The sequence below is a fragment of the Drosophila subobscura genome, chromosome O (assembly GCF_008121235.1).
Source record: "Drosophila subobscura isolate 14011-0131.10 chromosome O, UCBerk_Dsub_1.0, whole genome shotgun sequence".
Taxonomy (NCBI): Eukaryota; Metazoa; Arthropoda; class Insecta; order Diptera; family Drosophilidae; genus Drosophila; species Drosophila subobscura.
This window is the reverse complement of record NC_048533.1, coordinates 25,075,918-25,098,050: the sequence shown is the minus strand read 5'-3', so window position 1 is coordinate 25,098,050 and position 22,133 is coordinate 25,075,918. Positions and strand designations below refer to the sequence as shown.

General features: G+C 46.7%; 6 protein-coding genes across 21 annotated transcripts in view; 2 read left to right on the top strand and 4 right to left on the bottom strand.

Moving 5' to 3' along the window:
• Nucleotides 1-5,202: 5,202 nt before the first annotated feature.
• LOC117897545 (microprocessor complex subunit DGCR8) lies at nucleotides 5,203-8,481 on the bottom strand. Its single transcript, XM_034806471.1, has 5 exons — nucleotides 7,782-8,481; nucleotides 7,177-7,371; nucleotides 6,121-7,118; nucleotides 5,810-6,064; nucleotides 5,203-5,749 (listed from the first exon to the last, which is right to left on the bottom strand). The coding sequence occupies exons 1-5, from the start codon at nucleotides 8,017-8,019 to the stop codon at nucleotides 5,462-5,464; spliced, it is 1,974 nt and encodes a 657-aa protein (XP_034662362.1). The 5' UTR covers nucleotides 8,020-8,481; the 3' UTR covers nucleotides 5,203-5,461.
• Nucleotides 8,482-8,653: 172 nt separating this feature from the next.
• On the bottom strand, nucleotides 8,654-10,791 carry LOC117898041 (coiled-coil domain-containing protein 149). Of its 2 annotated transcripts, XM_034807200.1 has the most exons (5): nucleotides 10,711-10,791; nucleotides 10,442-10,625; nucleotides 9,686-10,384; nucleotides 9,387-9,619; nucleotides 8,654-9,332 (listed from the first exon to the last, which is right to left on the bottom strand). In XM_034807200.1, exons 2-5 carry the CDS (start codon nucleotides 10,562-10,564, stop codon nucleotides 8,747-8,749), a joined length of 1,641 nt encoding a protein of 546 aa, XP_034663091.1. In that variant the 5' UTR covers nucleotides 10,565-10,625; nucleotides 10,711-10,791; the 3' UTR covers nucleotides 8,654-8,746. The 2 variants fall into 2 exon arrangements, with proteins under 2 accessions (XP_034663091.1, XP_034663089.1); XM_034807198.1 differs by having other exon boundaries at nucleotides 10,442-10,779.
• On the bottom strand, nucleotides 10,787-11,749 carry LOC117898042. The gene is made up of 2 exons (XM_034807201.1): nucleotides 11,105-11,749; nucleotides 10,787-11,049 (listed from the first exon to the last, which is right to left on the bottom strand). Exons 1-2 carry the CDS (start codon nucleotides 11,721-11,723, stop codon nucleotides 10,826-10,828), a joined length of 843 nt encoding a protein of 280 aa, XP_034663092.1. The 5' UTR covers nucleotides 11,724-11,749; the 3' UTR covers nucleotides 10,787-10,825.
• Nucleotides 11,750-11,853: 104 nt separating this feature from the next.
• On the bottom strand, nucleotides 11,854-12,819 carry LOC117898043 (copper homeostasis protein cutC homolog). Its single transcript, XM_034807202.1, has one exon. The coding sequence runs from the start codon at nucleotides 12,755-12,757 to the stop codon at nucleotides 11,972-11,974; it is 786 nt and encodes a 261-aa protein (XP_034663093.1). The 5' UTR covers nucleotides 12,758-12,819; the 3' UTR covers nucleotides 11,854-11,971.
• Nucleotides 12,820-13,260: 441 nt separating this feature from the next.
• On the top strand, nucleotides 13,261-15,371 carry LOC117898045 (programmed cell death protein 10). Its single transcript, XM_034807204.1, has 5 exons — nucleotides 13,261-13,551; nucleotides 13,660-13,837; nucleotides 13,973-14,105; nucleotides 14,174-14,338; nucleotides 14,720-15,371. Exons 1-5 carry the CDS (start codon nucleotides 13,480-13,482, stop codon nucleotides 14,802-14,804), a joined length of 633 nt encoding a protein of 210 aa, XP_034663095.1. The 5' UTR covers nucleotides 13,261-13,479; the 3' UTR covers nucleotides 14,805-15,371.
• Nucleotides 15,372-16,033: 662 nt separating this feature from the next.
• LOC117898036 (RIMS-binding protein 2) overlaps nucleotides 16,034-22,133 on the top strand; it is a 30,007-nt gene continuing 23,907 nt past the window's right edge. For 9 of the 15 annotated variants that reach the window (XM_034807192.1, XM_034807182.1, XM_034807177.1 and 6 more), the window contains exon 1: nucleotides 16,036-16,401. In XM_034807192.1, coding sequence (XP_034663083.1) covers nucleotides 16,292-16,401 — 110 coding nt within the window. In that variant the 5' untranslated portion in view covers nucleotides 16,036-16,291. Of the gene's footprint in view, nucleotides 16,402-22,133 lie in introns of all 15 variants that reach the window. The other 6 variants (XM_034807186.1, XM_034807188.1, XM_034807183.1 and 3 more) reach the window with 2 other exon arrangements.

The window sequence follows — 22,133 nt, the reverse complement described above, 5'->3', positions numbered from 1 at the left end:
CACATGTCATGCTGTCCCCCTGCCTCCCCTTGGACAAAACTCATTTATACATTATGTATACGCCATGTTGTACAAGGCTACAATCTGCTGCTGCTCCTGCTTGAGGATATCCTGCTCAAGTGTACCACCTCTGCACACGCACACACCTACACACACACCACATCTCTGACTGTGTGTGTGTGTTAATTACCCTTCGATGCAAATGCTTGATTTTGAGCATCATTAATACTTCTTTGTAGCCACTTGCCACATGCCACACGATGGTGGTGGTGGTGGGTGCTGTCTGACAGCAGCTTAAACTCCGAACGGCTTGAGTGCCACCGTGTTGAGTCGAATCAAGTGCTCGAGTCTGCTTGCGGCCAGACATGGAGATTCATTGTCGGATTGTCAGTGTCCAAGTGGCAAACAAACGAGAGCCTCCACCGCCCTTCAGCTCGTCTCAGTAATCAAGGGAAGAGGCGACTAATATCTGTCAATAACTGTCCGAAATATAACTATAACCTGGCCACGTCATTGCCTGCTACGCTTCGCACCGCCTTGCTCCGTGAATCCAATTAAAATCGAATCTTAAGCAATGTTAAATGCCCGTCGGGTGCGCCTCCATGGCGGCTCCTTGTGGCCATTAACTATGCAAATAATGTGGCGGATAAAGACAAAATCGCGTCGAAGATTAATGCTTATTGATTTTCCCGGCCAGTGATAATTTGTTACCCAACCAAATTGCCTGACTGCCTGCCGACCGCAGCACAGGCAGGCACCCCCACAAAATAACGACAAAACGAATGCCATTTTTCTGGCTTACTTTTCTATTTGTGTGTAAAGCCATTCTAAGAATTTGATAAGCCCCACCCCAGCCCAGCGCCCGCCTCCGCCAGCGATCTTTTGGAATTTCCATCCCATTCTCGATGCCGTCTGATGGAAGACAAAAGTTTTTGTGGGTATTTGCATTATTAAGTACTACTCCCCTGGCCGATGGCCCGGCGACAGATTGGGTCTGCTGTCGGATTGGGACTGCTGGTCGGTCGTCCATTGAGCCGAAGGTGTCACATTGCCGAGCATTTGCTTATCAGACATCAAAGAACACCTTGTGGTGCCACCCAAGACCCAGCATCGTTGCCATTGCAACCCCGTGTATGGCTGGGGGAAAGGGTCCCATCAGTCCCATCCCTCTCTCTGGCCTTCTACTTGGGGTTCCAGATTGGCTGCCAAGTTTCACGTTTACTTAAATAATTTCGTTTTGTTTGTCTGGTTTCTTCTGCTGCTTTGCATTTCAGAATATTAATTAAAACAAACTTTTCAAGGAATGTGTCGGTACATATTATCAGACAGCAAAAAAATAAAAGAAAAAGCTGAGCAGAGGTTGGAGTTGGAGTTGGCATTGCGCTGGCATCTTTGCCAGCTTATGTTTAGGCACAAAATGTCTGCTGGAATTTAAATAACATTCGAAAAAGAGAAACATTTACATGCATGTCTGTCTGTCTCTCTCTGTCTCTCTTTTTGTAATCAAAAATTCGTTTGATTTATCATCAACATTTAGGCTAAAGCACGAATGATTAGTTCCAAAGTTGCAGTCCTGCGTGCTCTTTGTTTATCAATTTGACTTTTAAATTGTGGCCATAAATGTCATGCAGAAAAACTGGATTGGTATTTTCATAAATCAAGCAAAATGATTGATGAAAATGTGCATCAAATTTAACAAATAATTGAATCGAGTAAAATTTGTGTACGCTCTTTAAAAAATGTTGGGGGACATTCTTGTTATGCAAAAAAATAGAAAGATTCCCGCAGTAATTCCAGGAATTTAAGGGACAGGCTCAACGGAACAGCGAGTTATTGTGAACATTTTCTGGCCTTTGGGTTAAGCAGATCTATCACTGAATCACTCTTAATATCACTCGAGGACAATCCACTTATATCTATATATTTTTAGAACCAAAACTCGTCGACCTTTTGTTGGAAAAAGAAGACCAAAAGAAGGCCTTATGGAATCGTAAAAATATCATGTAATACCTCTGAGATCTCTAAATATCTTAATGCTGTCGCGTTTTTATACTTATCTATGTCTACGCCTTCATTTAATTATGCCTGCTGCAAGACACAAACTTCTATCAATTAACTTTCTTGAAAGAATCCCTAAAACAACAATCAAGAAAGTCTGAGAAACAGAAACAAAGCGCTAATCAAATTTGGGGACATCAAGTGGGTGTAAATTCGAATGAACCTTTCTCCAGACCAAAAACTGTAACGGACGGGTCGACGGGTACAATCAAAAATTGAAGAAAACTTAAAAGAAAATATTCTGTTTAAAATATTGATGAATGAAAAGCGAAATCAAGGGAAGCGTAAAAGACAAAGGAAACGTATTAGGAAGGGTCCCAAATACGGGTGTGATTCCTAGAAACACTTTTTTGTTGCCATTGCGAGGGTTTCCCCTCTCTGTTTGGGGTACGTCGGGGATGGACCCCGAGGGCCGTATTACCTGGATTTGCGTCTCAAACTTCAAAGACCATTCCGGTGGCTACTCTTTGCAGTTTTCCGAGTGGCGAGGGGTAGCCACAGGCTAAGCAGGAGCTGGAGGAGGAGGAGGTCTTAAGCTGAAGCGGCCACTCAAAGTACCGCCAAGTAAACAAATAAACTTTTGTCAACATTTTGATGATTGTGCTTGTTGTTCTTCCATTTCGCAGAAAATTAACTCGAAACGAAAATCGAGACGTTAATTGAGACTGAAAGTGAAACCAAATGGATGATGATATTGAGCGACAGTCCACGAAAAAGAAACAGACACACAGAAACAGAGCGACCAAGGGAAACCCAGCGACACAGAGACTCAAAACAGAGAAGCAGAAACCAAAAACCTGAACAGACTGGGGACCAGACCAAAGTCAACCTACATTTTGGGACGCAACAGACGGCAACGGCGACGGCGACGGCAACAGCAGAGTAGACCAGGCCAGAGCGCATACATTGTAGGCTCTTAGTACATACAACATAAGTCCGTACATACAAATGTATGTACATTCTGTGGTGTGGTATGTGAGGCCCACAGATGGGGCTATGGGAGGGCGAGGCAATTGGGCGCCCTGCGGCGGATTATTGAATTTTCCAACACTCTCCTTCCTCTTTTTCCTGACACTTGGCGCCTAATGCACTCCGCTCCACATACCCATAGCCCATAGCCCATACCCCGTACTTGTACCGTTTCCAGTACCGCTACCTTTCGTACCCTTTCGCTTGCTCGCTTACCTGCTACTACAGTTACTCTTCCCTTGCGTTGTTGTTGCTCTTCTTTGCGTTGTTGTTGCTCTGCTTGTTTTGTTGCTCCTTCTATTCTCTGTTGCTGCTGCTATTTCGCGTTATTGTTGCCTGCTTCTCCTTCTTCTTCTTGCCATTCTCTCTGTTGTTGCTGCTGGCAATGATGTTCATGTGGCTGTTGGTTGTTGGCTGTTGACGTTCGGCGTGCGCGTTGACAAAAATTCCAATCGAATTTTACATAATTTACATATTTCTGAATTGCTTAGGCCAAGGGCCAAGAGATGGTCGAGAGGGGGCCAAATGCATTAAACACGATTCGGTTTCCCCCTGCTACACACACACACACACACAAATACATATGCATGTAGCGGAACAGCAGCGAGGATTCCACCGATTCCACGAGGATGCTGGCTGGCTGCCTGCCCTGCTGCCTGGCAGACGAGCGATGTGTACCCGATATTCTCGTTTTTCTTTTTTCGTTTGTCTTGTGTGTGTGTGTGTGTGCGACTCTTAGCGAGACCCAATTTTTGTGCCGTTAACCGAAAAATCAAAAGCAACACGCGTGTCTCTGCTCTCTCTCTCTGTCCGCACGCGGTGTGTGTACCGCTTTATCCGGAGATTTGGCTAAACCCACGCACTTGCAGCACGCGACACACGATATACCGGGAGGGGGATTTCACGTCGCGGAGGGAATGGACAGGATAACAGGAAAGGGAACAACGAAGGGTGCCACGACAGGGACACAACGAGCAGCGGCACGGCACCGAAACCGACACCGACACTGCAACACTGCGGCAGGCGACAGGCGACAGGCGACAAAGATGAATGTCAATAGAAGTGATTTTGCTTTTGGCAGCCAAGCGGACAGCCACTGCACTGTAGTTTGGTGGTGGCGGGGGCTTAGGCTTGGACTTTTTCTCGTTCTCTGCCTGTTTTTGTGTGATGTCCTGTTACAGTGATTTAATTATAAATCGCAAACGATGGGCCACACAGACACAGAGCTCGACGTACCACGGAGCAGACACTTTAGCACTCGCCACGCATCGAATCAGTACTGAAGTTAAGATACAGATATACCCGCAGCGTATCCAGCCGTATGCCCGTACAATTGACTGTGTGGCGCCGCGCCGCGCCGCTCTGCTCCGTGAGGTTGGAAATCAACATTCATCTCCCATCTCCAGCATGGCTGCTGTTCTCAGTCTCTCTCTCTCGCGTCTCCTCTCCGTGCGCGATTTTCGATGCGCAGTTAACGGTACTCGTGGATGCCAGTGCTGCCAAATGCGAAGCAGCACTGCTCCGCTCTTCCTCTCCCTCTCCCTCTCTCACACTCGTACTCTTACTCGCTCTGGCTCTCTCACTGTGCGTGCGTCTGAGTGTGTGTGCGCTCGTTGGAATGCTATAAAAAGGAAAACGTTAGAATGAAATGAAAATGTAGCATAATTTATGACTGCATCGTCTTTTAAATAATTGCACCCATACATACAAACGGACAAACGTGGACCCATATACATATATCTACGTAGATGCACACAGACACACATTTGAAATATTTACATCAACTCACCTGAACCACCCCCATACCACCCAACCCCCTTCCACCTCTCAGACGATACGCTCCTCTAATGGCCATGTAAATATTTCATTTTTTTATTTTTATAAGGCCTTTTGAAACATTTCCCCAAATTGGTTAAAGGTCAATGGTATGTTCACAGTTTTGAAATTTCCCAGACGATGCAAAAGATTAGAAATATGAGCTGTTATGGGGTCGCAGTTTTAGATACCCTTAAAGACCGGTAGGGACAATATAAAGGTTTAGTTTTAATAGATCTGGAACAAGGAGTTGTCTCACAGTAAATCGTTTTTAAGAGAAGAAAATGATGATATAAAATCTTGTATGAAAAGCGTACTTCACCTTTAATCTGCTTAACCACACACCTCTTGAACCATCTCTTAATAGAAATACACTTTATTATGATCTTGAAACTACAATGTAAACAACAGACAAGTCTAGATTAATTATACACGTACATAATCGAAATGATCAAATATCTGTCTTGATTGAAGCCGAATAAAGTTGCTTCGTTGGGCCTCTAGAGAATGGATGTCGCGATTGTCGTTAAATTAATTATAGATCTGGCAGACTGGTAGATGTGAGCTCTTGTCATGAGGGTGAGAGACCAGTTTTCTTTAGAGAGGATGACGGCGTATGCTATAATTCTACATTGTTCAGATTGGAGCCAGAGGATGTGGGCAGATCGACATCGTTGGGTGGCACAAAGGTGCCCATGGTGAGGACGCTCTCTTGCTTGGCGGACAGCTTAAGCATCTCCGTCTTGAGCTTCTCGAGAATGGCATAGTTTGGCTGATTTACAGCCGCCTTGCTTTGCAGCACGGTAATCTCCTGCTCCTCCAGTTTCTTCTCCTTGAACGTTTTGATTGAATTGTTGCCATACAAACGCAACAGCGAGCCCCACGTTTGGATGTGTGGGTGCAGTATCTGCAAGGTAAGGGAATGTCAAATGGAAGCATTCGAATCTGCTGAGCGGCGGTTACCCACCTGAAGGATGGCCTGTGAGGCCAGCTGCTTGCCCTCGCGCTTGTTCTTGCACACCACCTTAGCGGTGTGCTTGCCAACGGTCATGGTGAACTCGTTCTTGTTGTTGGCCGTTCGATTGATCTCCTGGCTGATCTGCACATCGCTGCCGTAGTTCCGCTGCAGACACGTAAGGAGAATGGCGTTGGGCGACGGCTCTGTCGTCTTGTTGCAGAATTCGGTGACTCGAGGATCCTCAATTCGAATGTCATCGAATACCTGAAAGAGTTTCAATCGTAAATGGGTTTATTTTAGATGGAATTTGCGTCACTCACTGATAGATCGCTTTGCCCCTTTTTGGCTGTGGCTCCCTTTGCGTCCTTGTTGCCCGTTATCTTGTCCTTAACGTCGGGAATGAGTATCTCGAGGGTCTCTCGTGCTGCCTCCGACTTGGCCTGCTTCTTGCTGGTGCCATAGCCCGTGCCGTACTTCAGATTGTTCACCGAAACGATCGCCGAATAGGGCGTCGCTGCGTTCTGGAGCTCCTTGAACTCGTAGGTGGGCTGCGTCTTTAGGGCGTGCTGCACATACTCGTGGAGGATGCAGACGAAGCTCTTGCCGTTCGGGTTCATGATCCACTCCTTGCGCGCACGCGGATTGGTGTTGCCCTCGCCGCTGGCCGCCAGAATGGGGAACTTGATGAGCTTCGTGCCATCGGGCAGTGTGGGTCTTTGGATGTTTTTGATGTGCTTCCGATTCTTGGTGAACCTGCGGCGCGCATTCCAGCTGCGGAAGCGCAGCACACGGATCACCTTGAACTTGAACAGCTTCTGGCAGTAGGCATTCAGTTGGTCGGGCGTCACCGACTCCGTCTGCGTGTTCTCCTTGACGGTGACGATTTTTGCTGCTGGCATCACAGCCGGCAGCGGCTCGGGCTGTGCATCGCCCTTCGCGTCCGGCTGTGTCGTGGTCACAGCTTCGGTGGTCATCTCCTCACTCTCCACAGCCATTGGTTCCTCTGCAGTAGGCTTTTCAGAAGCAGCAGCAGCTGCAGCAGCCATGGGACAAACGCCTGCCGGTGGGGTCGTCTCTTTGGTTTGCTGCGATACCTCAGCCTCCGCCTCCGCCTCCTCATCCAGCGCCCGACGATAGTTCAGGCACGGTATAGCACCCAATGGCACGGCATGCTTGCGGGCACTTCCAGTGCCCAGGAAATACGGACGCGAGGCGCAACAGACGCGCGTTTTGCGGTGCAGGAAGAGCGGAATGCCGCTGTTGTGCGTGACCTGCACCCAACCCTCGGGCAACACCTCGAAGTGATTGTGACGCTTCTCTGTAATAAAAATATCTGAAAAATCCTCTCCATGTACTCTGATCGGATGCTCACTCACCTTCCATTACGGTCTTGAAGCGCTGCTCGTACTTGGGTCGCTTGGACTCGCGCAGCTCGTCGGGCAGCTTCTCATCGAGGAGATTCTCTATTTCGTCGTCATCGAAGTCCGAGGAATCGTATTCTTCTCCCTCGCCATCGCCAGCTTCTTCGTCTTCGCCGCCATTTTCGCCCCTCAGCTTTTCGCTATTGTCGTCTGGCAGTGAGAGGGAAGACAAATATTATTTATATAAGTTGCATTTCGGGGGAATGTAGGAAGCTCTGGGACACTCTCTGGGACACCCTCTAAATGCCTGGCTGTACCTGTCTTTGGGGGCCACTCCAGCTGGACAATGGGTATCATGCGCATGATGAGATCGGCCCAAGGAGACAGACGGCGAAAGGCGATTGCACCTGCCAGGTACACCTCCGAAAGAAATCTAAATCTCGTTTTTCTTTTCATTTTTTGTTACAGTTTGCCTTTTTTATCAGCCTCCTGTATTTGCTCAATGATAAACAGCTCGGACCGGCTCCGGGGAAGATCGAGAGCGAGATAAGACCTGCACTGCCCTGCCGGCAGCTGAAGATATTTACAGCCGCCCTCCCCTTGATTCGCCTCACACTCACCTGACTCATCCTCATCGCTGGCGGTGCCGATCTCGTCGAGCACCTGGAACTGACGCAGCTGCTGGTCCATTGACTCGCTCTGCAGCTCGGCATCGCGTGTCTGTCGCATCTCTTCGATGGCGCTCAGCGAGAAGCCGGCCACCTTAAGGGCCTGCTCCTCATCCTCCAGTCGAGCGCGCTTCCTGCCAGGTGGAGCCGGCAGCTCCTGCTGCGCCATGGAAACAGCATCCTCGGACATGCTTAAGCGCTAATCTATGTATCTATGCGATTGTAATGTAACTCTTATAGCTGCCTGTGGGCTCGTCTTGCCAATAACCAATACTGAGAACGTCCAACGACTTGTAATTGATTTTTCATTGGAAGTGCCACATTGGTTAAGCCAGAGACCCCCAACTTGTACACTGTTTTATGTTTGTTTCACGTTTATTAGAGCATGCAAAGAACCGGCTAAAGCATATATCGTACCCCTGCCCAACCAAGTTCTTGTGAGTTTTCTGTTTTTTCTGTTTTTTGTGGAGAGTTTGTTGGGGCGCCCGTGGGAAGCGGCTTTTGCGATGCGGTTGATTCTGCTGTTGTCTGCTGCACCACAGACCACCACAAACCACCAAAGCAAAACTATCCACACGTGCCTCCAAATTGTAATTAAACTACTTATAATTAAATAAAATTTAGCTAATTCGTGTTTTTTGTGATAAAATAAAGACACCAGTGTAACCGCGGACGTATCGCTAAAATATAGCTGACCACCAATAATATACCGAAATATACCATCTCATTTACAAAATACTTGCTGCAGTGTTGATAAACACCTCATGTGTAAACAGTTGTTTTCAAATTGTTTTAATGTTTTATTGTTATATATTTGCATAATAGAACGGCATCTTGTCAACATTTACGATATGGTTCTATTAGAGTCCTCTCTTCGGCTTCAAAATAAATAGAAGTATAGGACTAGTTCTTTGCTATTAATGGATGGTGGCCACATGCTCCGCTTGTATCGTGACCATTGCCTCGTAGTCCCGCATGTCCAGCTCGTGCAGTGCCTTCTGCACCAGTGTGGCCAAGTGCGGTGGCAGATCCTTTAGATCCTCCATTCGCTCCCGTGCCACAGCGCTGGAGATGCGCGGCGTGCCATTGCTGCGGGTGCCGAAGCCACAATTGCCCGAATCTGTGGTGGCCGACGATGATTTATGGAAGTCCTCCCGCTGCACATCCACCTCGTAGACGGATGAGTCCACCGACTCAGTGGACAGTGATGACATGCCATCGTCAGAGTGCAGCGCCTCGATTCTGCCCGGTTTGTGCTTGTTGTGCTCCTCCTGCGGCTCCTCGGGAGTCAGAGTGCCGCCAGCATTATCTGCACCCGTGGACGGAATGCTGCTGATGTCTATGTCATCCACCATAGCAGCGCAATAGCCATTGAGCAGCAGCTGCGAGGGCGCATAACCATACTCCTCATCATCCTCCTGATCCGGCGAGGCATCGGCACCATCCCCGGCCAGCAGCTGCTGCCAGCGTTGCTCCAAGTCTGTCATTTTGCCAGCGAGTATTCTGTGGAAAACAAATGGGATTGAATGGGTATAGATTGCTGGAGACTCTGCTCACTTATTGGTCTTCTTCTGATGCGTCAGCGCCAGGTTCTTGTCATTCAGGTTATCGAGCAGCGCCAAGCACAACGATTTCAGGTCATGTATGGTCTCCGTTTTCTGCGGCAGGTCAATGCCGCTCTCCAGAATTGTCTTGACTTGCCTGGGGCTCAAAATGGTTTCATCGTTTGTGCTGCTGTTGCCACCGCCAAGTTTGACAATTCCTTTCTTGCGCTTTGCATCCAGCATGGTCTGCAGGGGCAAGAAAAGAGAAAGATTAAATCGGCAAGGAGCGGCTTACTCTAGTTCCTTGCCTACCTTGTACTTGGAAATGCTCTGTTTGGTTAGCTCCAGTTCACCCTCCTGGATCTTGACACGCTCGTGCAGGTACTTGTTCTCCAGCAGTACGCCATCGATGTCCAGCAGCTTGGGATGCGTCTTCTTGGCCCTCAATGCCACAAACAGTTCGTGGTTCAGGCGATGCGCCTTGCACTTGTACGCATCGCGCTCTGTGATGAGTTCCTCCTTCTCGTCGATGATCGCCTTGAAATCAAACGCCAGCTGTGCATTTCGCTTCTTCAGATTCTCCAGATGGCAAATGAAATTCGCACGCTCGCGACGCCATTGCAGCTCCTCCTTGTTGCGTGCCGCATTCTCGCTGGCCATGGCCTGCACCCGCGACTTATTGCTGGCCTCCGTCTCACGCAGCAGCTCCATGTCGCCCTGCAGCTCGTTCAGACGCTGCCTCAGCCCCTCCACTTCGGTGTTTAGCTTGAGATTCTGCTCGCGAGTCTCGTGCAGCAGCGCAGCAAGACTGGAGTTCTGGCTGAGTGGGCCGCAGCCATTGCCTGCCACACTCCCGAGTTCGCTGTTTCGCTTCAGGGCAGAGTAGCGCAGCTGCAGGGTCTCTGCCATGAGCTTATATTGATCCCTTTCCACGCGAAACTGCTCCAACTCCTGCCGCAGTATTCTCAAGGCCTCCACTTTGCTCTGCAACTTGCGATGAACAGCAGAGGTCTGGAAAAACAAATACAACACTCGAATGGGTACACAAACAGCCAGGTTTCAGCTTACCTCAACGTTGTACGTGTCCATATGGTCGCCGTAGGACAACTCATATTGGCTGACACTGACTGCTCCTCCACTTGCGCCAGCCGCATCCAAATCCAAGTCCAAGTCCATGCTGAATGTCTCCATATGTTATTTGCCAAGCGACTGTTGACATTGACAATCGAAGACGAGGCTGTCTGGAACTACAGGTATCACAATATTTGTGCTGCTTCAGAGGGTTCCATTCTGGGGGCCCAACACAAAGAATGAAAATGAATCAATTATTTCCTGCGCAAGCGCTTGCAGCGCCAAAATGTATGCTACGCCAGATGTTTGTTATCGATAACAAATGCAGCAAACAATCGAATCGATGCGATCTATTTTTTGTATTTTATTTCTAAAATATTCCTACATATACGGATTTATGTGGCCCGTCTGACAGAGTTTCGAAAATGTGACTCTATTTTCCTGCCGCAACTTTTCGCTGCGTCGCGATTGCTGGCAGTCGCTCTGGAGGAGTCTCTTCTTCCGCTGAATTAGAGCATTCCTCACCAGATTGCACAGAATCTTTACATCCGAAACGATCTCCGTTTTCATGTCCAAATTCTCAACGCTCTCCAAAATTTTTTCGACTGAGGAGGCAGAGGCTTAAGAGTCGTACAAGTCATGAAAGAAACCTAAGCTCACCTCTTCCAATCAGCGTGTGATGGCGTTGCAGCTGCACATTTCGCAAACCCGTCGTCAACGTCTCTGCAGGATCCCGACCTCCACCCCTCGGTCGATCAGCCAAGTCCCTTTTGAGTGCCTTGAACAGCGCTGCTCTTTCGCTTTGCAGCTCAGTGGCACATCCGACCGTTTCCACTTCCATTCGTGGTAAGCAGCCCTCCGTCGTGGGCTTGCATTGTACCGAGCATATTTCTTTGATGCTGGCTACCTTGCAAGCCTCACGACGTGGGCTCGAACTGGGCGGGCGCAAGCGTTCCAATTCCTGGGCAACGGAATTAAATTTTGTCAGCACTTCCACGAGCTGCTTTGAAGATCTTTGCCTAGCCCGAACTGGCTTAGGTTTCAGTTTCTTTTTCTCTCCCATCAGCGACTTTAGTGTCTGCTCGTTGGCCTTCAGCTGGGCCACAACATTCTGGTTGGTCCTCAACAGCCGCTTGATGTTGAGAATTTGAGCATTCAGCTTGTTGCCGTACATTTCGACTCTCTTCAGCATGCTCTGCATGCTGTCCACCTGGCGTCCAAATGGAGTCTTTCCGTGTCCCGTGTCAGCTGTGGTCTTCCTTCGCTTGTGTTCACTCATGGCTTCGGCTTCAAGGGTGCACTGGTCCGCTGGTGGTACTAAAATTTGAGTAAAATGTTCCCTTAATTTTGTTGATCTTTCTTTTGCTTTGAATTTTGTGTAAAAGCCTGCGACGATAGATTCCACAATGTTTCTATCAATTCCGGAATTCTTATATTGACGTTACCGATGCACAACATTTGTCAGTCAGTCTGGGGCTAAAAAAGTAAACTTAATGCTAGGCAGCTCCTTCCTCCTCCCTGCTATCCTCAGCGACAACTCATGGCGTTGGCTATGGTTACCATTTTGCGCACTACATTCGCATTGGTGCCGTAGTAGGGATCGATGTCCTGCTTGCCCATTGTCACATCACACTCCATGCGTGTCGTGGTGGGCGCTGTGTAGTCCTCGCTGGCCGTGTCCATGGCGGAGGCGTGAAACTCCAGGCACCGACTGACTGTGAGGATCTCCTCCAGATTGGCCACCTTAATGCCAGCACCCGGCATTATGATGATGTCCCTGTGATGTTTGGCAATCAACTGGGCCAGACAGTCGGCCCCCTCGGCTGCCGATGGCCGAAAGCCGCTGCTCAGGATGCGCTTGAAGCCCAGCTCCCGCAGCAGCTCGACATGCTCGTGCATGCGCTTCTGGTCGGTGAGATCAAAGGCCCGGTGAAAGGTGACGGGCAGGCCACCCGCTTGCTGCATCACCTGCCGGCACTTGTTGGCGTCGATGGTCCGGTCTGGGTTGAGCGCGCCAAAGACAAAGCCGTCGGCGCCGTGCTCCCGCAACAGCTCCATGTCCGTGAGAATGGCCTGCATCTCCTCCTCGTTGTACAGGAAGTCCGTGCCACGTCGGGGCCGCAGCATGCAGTATATTGGCAGCGTAAACGAGTCCTTCAGGGTCTTCAGCGTGCCGACGGTCGGTGTGAGGCCGCCCTCGCCCAGCGCCGAACAGAGCTCAATGCGCGACGCTCCCCCAGACTCGGCGGCAAATGCAGATGCAATCGAGTCCACGCATACCTCCAGTTTTATGTCATGACCTGACATAGACATGTGTATATATTATATATTCTTTTGTTTATTTATGTTGAGAAAGTAACGAAAAAACTCTAGCGGTGGGCCACCAGCCGATAGCGATCAGCTGTTTGTGTGCGATTTTCGGACTCTCGAGTGCATTGTTGGCAGCCGTTGACGGTATATTAGACACTTTTTGACTTCGAAATTGAGTTCATGGTATACTTGCGTTAGATTGGGATATAATGGTGTACTTAATCAATTCCATCCATCAATTTAATATAATTTTAAGAAGCTAAGTTTTTCAAAGTAGTCTTGCAAATAAACCAATCTTGTAGGAAATTGATTCAACAATCGGGAAAAATTATATACTCAGTGCTAAAAGTCCGCAAAATCATTTAATATTATATAGAACACCAAAATTGAGGAATATGACTTGCATCGGTATATTTACGGTAGAATATGAAAATGACCTGGTATTTTTTGGTATGTTCTTGGAGGTCCGACGGTATATTCTATCGACAAATCAGCGGTCACACGGTTGGCAACACTGTGCCCATTTTGTTGTGAACAATTTTTGTTAATTTTATAATTTAATTTGTACAAGTCGTGCGAGTGCAGTGTGCGTGTGACGAGACAACCCAACCCATTGACAGAAAGTGCAGCATGCGCCAGTCGACATAGGCAGTAGCATCCAAAGCAACGCAATAGGTTGCAGCCAGATCGGACGTAGACGTAGGCAATAGACGAAGTACATAGAAATGACCATGGGCGAGCGTGAGCCAACTTCGTCTCTCGTTCTGCCCGTTATACTGCGGCCTATTTTCTCACAGGTATTTAGTCAAGCCAAACAATGCCCGTCCAGTCAACGGAAACTGGGGGGCGTACTGCCAGATTTACTGAGGTTGCGTAAACGTGTATTTAACTTGCATATTTTGCAGCTGGAGCGACGCGATGTTGGCGCCGCTCAATCTCTGCGCTCGGCCATACTGAAATCGGAGCAGAACAATCCGGGCTTCTGCTACGACCTCGTTGCGACGATCGTGCGACGTGCTGATCTAAATGTCAACCTGAATGAGGCCGTCTTGCGATTGCAGGGCAACATCACAGAAGCAGACCGTAAGTTCCACAAAAGCGAACAATTGCATTGCCACTTGCATACACATACCCATACCCATAGCCCGTGTGCATGTTCCTGTGTGTGTGTGTGCATTCACCTTTTGTGTTTTGTTCTCACGTTTAAATTTATCGCAGTTAATGAGTACCGCTTGACACGCACCGAAGAGCCCTTCCAGGAGCTGAACCGCAAGTCAGTGGCCCTCAAGGTGATCCTCAGTCGCATACCCGACGAGATTAACGACAGGAAGACCTTTTTGGAGACCATTAAGTGAGTATCTATCGCCTTATCTATCTCTCGTCACACTGTTTTGATTGTGAATCATTTTTACCTTGCAGGGAAATCGCCAGCGCCATAAAGAAATTGCTCGATGTGGTCAACGAGATTGGCTCGTTCATACCGGGCGTGACGGGCAAGCAGGCTGTCGAGCAGCGCAAGAAGGAGTTTGTCAAATACTCCAAGAAGTTCAGCACAACGCTGAAGGAGTATTTCAAAGAAGGACAGTAAGTGTTGCCCTAAGCCTAAGTGTGTTTATCATTTATGTGGGCACAGTTTTGATAGCCGGTTTCTTAAATCGCCTCATATCTGGTTTCTTATCGTTTCGGGGCGAAGCGTAAGAATGATGTCATGCCATTGGCGTTCCGGGTGTTTATGTTTATCAGCTGCTGGAATGGAGTATAGGCGGAGTCTCCGCACCTGCGTTCCGTTTGCTTTAAATTGTAAATCGAACCCTAATTGCCTCGTTTACCCACAAATTGGCGAGGTGGGGCTATCATTACTGCTGACCTAGGGCTGGATAATCGATTCGGAATAGTTAAAAGCATGAAGGATATATCTACCAATGCCACAACTAATCAACTTTCAATGTTTTCCTTTTTTTCCAGACCGAATGCAGTATTCATAAGTGCACTTTTTCTAATACGGCAAACGAATCAAATAATGCTGACAGTTAAAAGCAAATGCGAGTAGAGAACTAAATGTTTTTTTTTAAATTACAACAAACCGTAGTGGCATTTTAAATTTATGTTTAAATAACCATTTAACACACAAACAAATCAAATAAAAACGCGAGAGAGAGAAGCGCATAGGAAATGCCAGCCAGCACACAAATATACAAACAAAACAAAACAAAAACACTCCTTTGACCGACCCCGAAAACCAGCCCGAGTTAAATGTTTAAACGATTTCGTTGTTGCAACTATCTAGTTAAGCCTAATGTACATCATATATATGTGTATGTGTATATGTAACCACTAATCGGAGACTAAACCTTATGCTAACAAAAAAACTGATTGTAATTTATGATTGAGGAAGAGCAACTATTTAATGGAGATGACGACGACGGCGACTGTGTGCGCGTGTGCTTATTTTTCTCGTTTACAATTTATTGTAAATAATTCATTCTTTTTGTGTTTACAAACAACAACAACAACCACAGAAAAACTATAGACGTTCGTTTGTTTTTGTGTTTAGGAGAGCAGCGCCTACGAATAAATTTAAAATTAGTGCAAAATGAGAAGACACAGGAAAAACGTATGAATAACCCTTGAATTTTTAACTGTTTTTAATTGTTAGAGTTTGAAATTGAACAACTATACATAAATAATAATAATAATAATCATTTACTTAATGATATGTTTGATTTGAAAATGCGGTAGCGAAAGACAGTAGGTGGCCACAGTTAGGGCCAACTATCACACAGGATAATGAACGAAAATTATTTTATTTAAAAAAAATGTTATATGAAAAAGAGAATGCAAAAACAAAAGGAGAAGGAGATGGAAATAAAACAAAAAACTCATAATGTAGAAATAGCAAAACAAAAAACGACAAATAAATGTATTTATATTCAAAAAGGAAACTTTTGTTTAATATTAACCACAGATTAAATATTCATTATACAGATTCAAGAAGGTTTTTATATAGCTTCAACTTACAACATTATTTGTACCTCAAACAACGCTTCCCATCATCATCATCATGATCATTTTTTTCATCACATCTCTCATCCCAACATCACTACCTGCTAACAACAGTGTCAAACTTTTGTGTTTGCTTTGATTGTTAGCCTTAACAGTGGCAGAGCGTTAACAGTTTCAACCCCAATGGAGAGAGAGCGCGCGCCAACGCCAAATGCGGAGAAAATTGCCCATTTTTCAGTGTCATTTGACAGAAAAATCGATTCTGGGCCACTCCGGGCAGGCAGTCGAGTCGGGCAGAAATCAGAGTACAAACCAGCCGAGCAGCGCGACCGAGATGACCCACTTTTCGGTTTTCGCACCAACAGAACAGAGCCCAACTGCTATCCGAAAAAAATTGTGCTTCTAAATGGAATTAAATTGAAATTTTTTGTGACAAAGCAGTTGTTAACTAAACCACGCGCCTAATATTCATACATATAGAATATGTAGCTTAGTTTCGATATTATGTACAACTCGTAGCCTAGTGTAAACTCTATGCATTTATGTGAATTCGCCAGAGGAAACGTGGAAGAGGAAACTTGGCATAGGCGACCTGAAAAAGCACCAGCAGCGAGCAAGAAGAAGCACCAAAAGCAGCAAAAAAGGTTCGCATCCCGTACAAAGTCCCGTTTCGTTTGCTACCCGCCCCCGCCCCCGACCAACTCTCCAGTCCAGTCCAGTGATAAATCCGATACAAAAAGTGTAACATTTTTCCCCATACGAGTCACCGGACTGGGGACTGCTGGACTCCCCAAACGGTGGGTACGGGAAGGAAAAAAAAAGGCAGCATGAGCACGCTGCTCACGGAAAATTTTGCTCTACACCAAATGTTTTTGCCCAACAGCGCTTAGGGGCAGCAGCCGCATGCTGCTGCGTGAAAAATTTTCGTTTGCCCCATAAAAACGCAAAAAAGAAAAGTTCGCGGGTGACAAAAGAGTTTTCCCCGAAATGAAAATGAAAAGTGACAAAAGTGCAATACAAAATTCGCGTTTCAGTAACGTCCACCCGCCCGTTAAAGGGGGTCGTAGCAGTGAAAAGTAAAAGTGTAAGAGCATATCGATGAGGGGAAAAGGCAACCCATCAAACATACATACACGCGGTACACATGTGTGTACATGTGTATGTACACGTACGGGTGTGCAGATATGCAAATGAGAGTAATCGAAACGTTGAATGAAAACGAAAACTCGCATACAAAAATGCTTAATTACTGTTGAGTGCATAAGCGAAGGTGCTCTAATTGGTTAACAAATCAAATCAACTGCATTTGGGCGCGAATACAAACACAATCACACCCATTACACTACACTCGCCCCCCTCGCAACGCACTGCTTTAGAGCAGTTTAGAGCGAGAGCGAGAGAGAGAGAGGTAAGTAGGTAAAATAGTAGATATGGAAATGGCCCCTGAAACTGAAACTGGAGCATAAGGAAGAGGGTAAAGCAGGGCAGGGAAGCAGTAGAAGCACTGCCTGCAGTGTCACAGGAGCACGATGTAGAGGAGCTGCAGCGGTAGCGTAGCACGAAGAGCAGCAGCAGCAGAAGCAGCAGCAGCGGTGGTTACCGTTTCACGCTAGCGTGTGTGTAGGTGTAAACATTGTACTATAACAGTAACAGCGCTCCAACAACAGCTCTGCTCACTAGCACCCGATTCTTTCACTCTCTCTATCCCGCTCACTCTCTCGCACTGTTCAATGACATTTATTTCTGATTGAATTCCGTTGACGTTTAATTTTGCCCACGTCTTTTGTTGTTTCACACGCATTTTGTTTGTACATATTTATGGAGTCGCTTTGCTCTGCAACGATCAGAAGTCACGCGTTAAAAGACAGGAATAACCAAATCAATCGATGGAAGTTTCATTCAGAGAGCTTGAGGGGATTTGTTAGATGATTGGAGGCCTCGGCTTTATCCATGGGAATTATCTGCATATTTTTTCGAGTTTATGCTACAGATCTGCAAAACCGAATCACTTGCACGACTGGCTCTGTTATTCTGCCTTTTAAAAGACACTCAATTTAATTTCGAAAGCCATATTCGGCCACAAGAATTAATCGTTGTCTTTGGCCAAAATTGACATATGGCCATCATTCAATAATTCATGTGCCGGCTCCGGCCCCACGATTTTTCGCCCCATAACTGCGCTATGGTTTTGTCACCATGAATGGCTCTTACATGAATACATACATATGTACATCCTATGTATGGGTGTATGAGTCTTGTGTGTGTGTGTGTGTACATAGTTTGTTATAAATAGGCAGGATAGTTTTTTGCGTTCGTGTTCTTGTTCCGCTTCCGCTGCTCTCTGGGCCTAGGCAGTGCTTCTCCTTGGCTCTGTGATTGAGGTCAAACCCTCGGAAGGATAATGAACTTTTCCCACATCTCAAATGTAATTGCTTGACTTTAAAAAGTTTCCGTTCTTCTTTCTTGTTTGTCTTATTTTTAAAAGTTTCTCTTTGAGGACTTTGAAGGTTCGTTCTCTTCACGTATTTATGCATGAAATTGTTCTGGTAATAGTTTTGTAATTGCTGGCATTAGAGGTACTTAACCTCACCGGTAATGTGCTTTCCAAGGCGCTAAGAATTTAATTAATTTAGCACGCTTCAAGCACACTGCAAATAGTTTGAAAAAAACAACAACCCACCAACGTAATTTCGGGAAATGTTCAATGAGTACAAATTATCTGCCAAATGGTGGCAGTGAAATTCGTGGAAAAAAGGGGAAGGCAAGGTAGTCCATGGCAGCTGCAAGTTAATTGCATTTCTTGGGGAAACTTGTCTGTCAACACATAACCGAAAGTGGAGGAAGTGCCACTTGCCAGCAAATGAAAGTTTGGGGCGCCAGAAAAAACCGAAAAACAAAGAAACTGAAACGAGCTAGAGGCTAGTCGACTATGGGGATACCCGCTACTCAGGCATGGCTACAGGAGCTTAGTGAATTATTACAAGTCTTTGTTACACAGTCTTGCAACACTTGCAATCGAGAATCTTATCTTTGAACCACGTTAATCTCTAACGCTCTTCGATATCCAGTTGGTGGTTCCCGAAGTTCTCTATTTTTCTGGCTGTTACGTAAATCTGCCCCAGCAGATGCACAGATGTACCCGTGTGCACTATCAGCACCGTGCAGTGACACCAAAGGAAACTTTTTAAATTAGTTTGCAGTAGTTTGTGGCCAACCAAAGTTGGTGGGACCTGTTCCGCTCGCTCACTCGCTGTCCTCTCCCCTTTCCTTTCCATAAAAAACTTATCAAATATTGTTTTAATTACGAGTATTTACACCGTTTCTTGCTGCGCTGACAAATGCAAATAGAAATGCGCATTCGCGGCGCCCTGTGCGGAAATGAAGATATTTGAGGTATCCTCCGAGTGCACGGAATGAATGAGAATTTTCCATTTCATTTATTCTGCACCGCTGGCCACAGAGCGGAGGCCAAAATGTGGGTTAATAGAGTGTAAGGCTGCGCCGGGCCATGCCGCAACCTAGTTTCGGTTTCGGTTTCGTTTTCGGGAGGGGTTGGGGTTGGGGTTGGCGTTCGGCTTGCGCCACGGTGAGGCTAATCTGCACTTTAAGAACTCATTAAAATTTCAAGCTGGTGGCCGACATTGATGGCTCTACTATGCGGAAACGGTGCTCTGGCTCTGGCGCTGTCTCCGGCTCGGTCTCCGACTCTCTATCCATCTGTCTGTCTCGTGGCCTGCGGTGTCCTCAGCTGTTGGCTAAATGTTTAATTGTTTGTTAGGCAGGAGGCTTCAATTCCACGATGAAGGAGTCTGGCAAACAACTCGGTTATTGCGTAGGCTGCAGCTACACTTAAAGAACATGCTTCATAATTAATAATGATAACGAAATTTATCTTTTAAAATTTGGTAATTGATTTGTTGAGAAATTTCTGAGAAAGCTGCAATATTGGACATGTTAGCATTGATTGTTATCATTCATTATCATTAAATTACATCTATTTCTTCAAGTGTAGCTTTGTCAGTGTGCGTGTGGGTGTTGGTGTGTGTGCTTGTACTCTGGGGAGATAAATGGTGCCAAGCACTGCTGCTTCACTGCTATAGCAAAGGCCCTACCATCGCCCTACCATACCCTCCTCACCCAGCTAAGTGTGAGGAGCTTAAAATAGTCACCGACAGGCACGGCACAAAGCAGATACTGGGTATGGGGGGTTGGAGCTGGTGCTGGAGCTGGGGCCTGGCTGCTCTTCCTGTTTTTCTTGGGTTTAAAGGCAAACAAGGAAATGACAGCGGCTCGATAGCAATCTGAGCCCGAGGCTGATGCTGCTGGACAAAGTAAAGACCAATAAAAGTAAAGAGCAAGCAAGAAAAAAACGCATACACCCACATGTTTCACAAAAGGTCTTTACGCCCACACATCAACAGCCATTGTGAAATGTCTTCAACATAATTAAGGCAGAAGCAAAAGACTGCTTGCGGATACACTCGAAATAGCCTTGAATAATGATCTATCCTGTAAGCGATAAAAAGAAATGTACATAAATATGTAAAAGGTAAATTTAAGCTTCTGTTGAAAGTGGCAATACCCTCTACAAGGGTATTCTAGCATACAATTCCCATAGCCCAAACTGTTAACATAGTCGTACAGCCAGGCAGCACTTTACATTCTGTTCTGTTACATTTTTCTGTTCATATGCAAGACTTTACATGCTGTAAATGAGACGCTGTTAAGCGTTAACAGTCCCGTGCACATGCGCAGGTACATGCTCTCCGAAGGGACATTTACTCACGCACTCTCTCTCCTTTGAGCCATATAACGGACTCTCTCACACAACTGCAGACTGTTGTCCCTGTCGCCCATGCGAGCAGCGCGCGCTTAACAGCAGCGGTCGCAGTAACAGAGCCAGTAACAGCAACAAAAAGAATGCCATCCCCCTGCATAACAGCAACTAGTGGCCGGCCGTGCGAATGTGGAACCTGGCTGGGCATTTCCTTCCGAGTCGGGCTGCGCTGAGGTCGAAGTGAAGTGGGTATTTTTATTTGGTGCATGTGTAATATGCAGATGGAAATGTCAGCAGAGATTGCGGAGGAGGCAGCCGCAGCAGCAGTGGCAGCAGCAGGCAATTAGTGAGTGACAGTGATTGCTGGCTGATTTGCCAGTTAATGAGTTGATGACAGTGATTGTGATTACCAATAGTGGCAGCAAGTAAAATTACGAGTATTACACGAGTGCTGGGTGCCACCAGCAAACAGGGCCAATGTCGTATCAGCACAGGACAGGTGGTTCTGGTTCTGCTTCTCGTTTTGTTTTTGGATCCCCTTTCGATGTTCGCACCGGAAGGGGCGTAAGTATTGCAAAATGGCAAAAGGCTTCCGTTTAACATCGGCATCGGCTGGATGGTGTCATGCACGCCCACCGTGCAGCAACAGGGCGGGGCAGCAGCACCCACAGCCACAGAGGAGATGGAGGCATCAGGCATCAGCAGCCAGCAGCCAGCAGCCAGCAGAGGATAAACGTTGTCATAGCTTTTAAATGTCACACCGTCCCAGCCATCGCTACCCATAAACACCGCCATTGACAGCCAGCCTGGCAGCCCCCAACCAACCAAAGTGTATCTCTGTATCTGCGTATCTCTGTGTGGGTGTAGTTGTAGCTGTATGTGTGCGAACACAGGAGTGGATGCATCTGAGCTCCGCCCTGATGTATTAATAACTCCTTATCCGTGCAGCTCCACACTCCTACTCCCACACTGCATGCAGCGGCCGTATCCTAAATGATTGCATTAAGGTTTCCATTACGGAAAACTTTGACTAAAAGGCCACGCAGTGCAGGGCTTTCATCTGCCCAATCAAATTAATACTTTAATCCTCTCGCATCCCGCCTGCAATATCCTTCACTTAAAGACTCCTCCACACAAAATTGCACTCTTCTTTATTCCGCGAACCTTTCATTTTTGTTCCATTAAACAAACATTTCTCAACTACACTTTCACATCCTTCCTATGCTTTTGGTCTTGCCGCCGTCTAGACCAACTGGCGCCCAGGTCTTTCCTCGACAATGCACTGAAAAAAAAGGAAGAATATGCCATTCGACCTGTGGATATCGGAATGGAATTCCCCTGAGTTCTTTTTCCAAGTGTATGCCCAGTGTTCGCTCTATGAGTAATGGAATTGACGCTCAATGTGTTGTTTGACTCATCCTGGCACTGTCTGAATGTGTTTGTAATGGGGGTCTTTGATAAGCAGGGAGCAGGAGAACGGGAAACCCTCTGAAATCTGCATGGAAAACGTTCATCAATGAAGCCTTTATGCTCAACATTTGATGAAGCATTCTAATTGAAATTTCTGTAATGGTACGATGCTCTTTGCCCTCAGCTAAA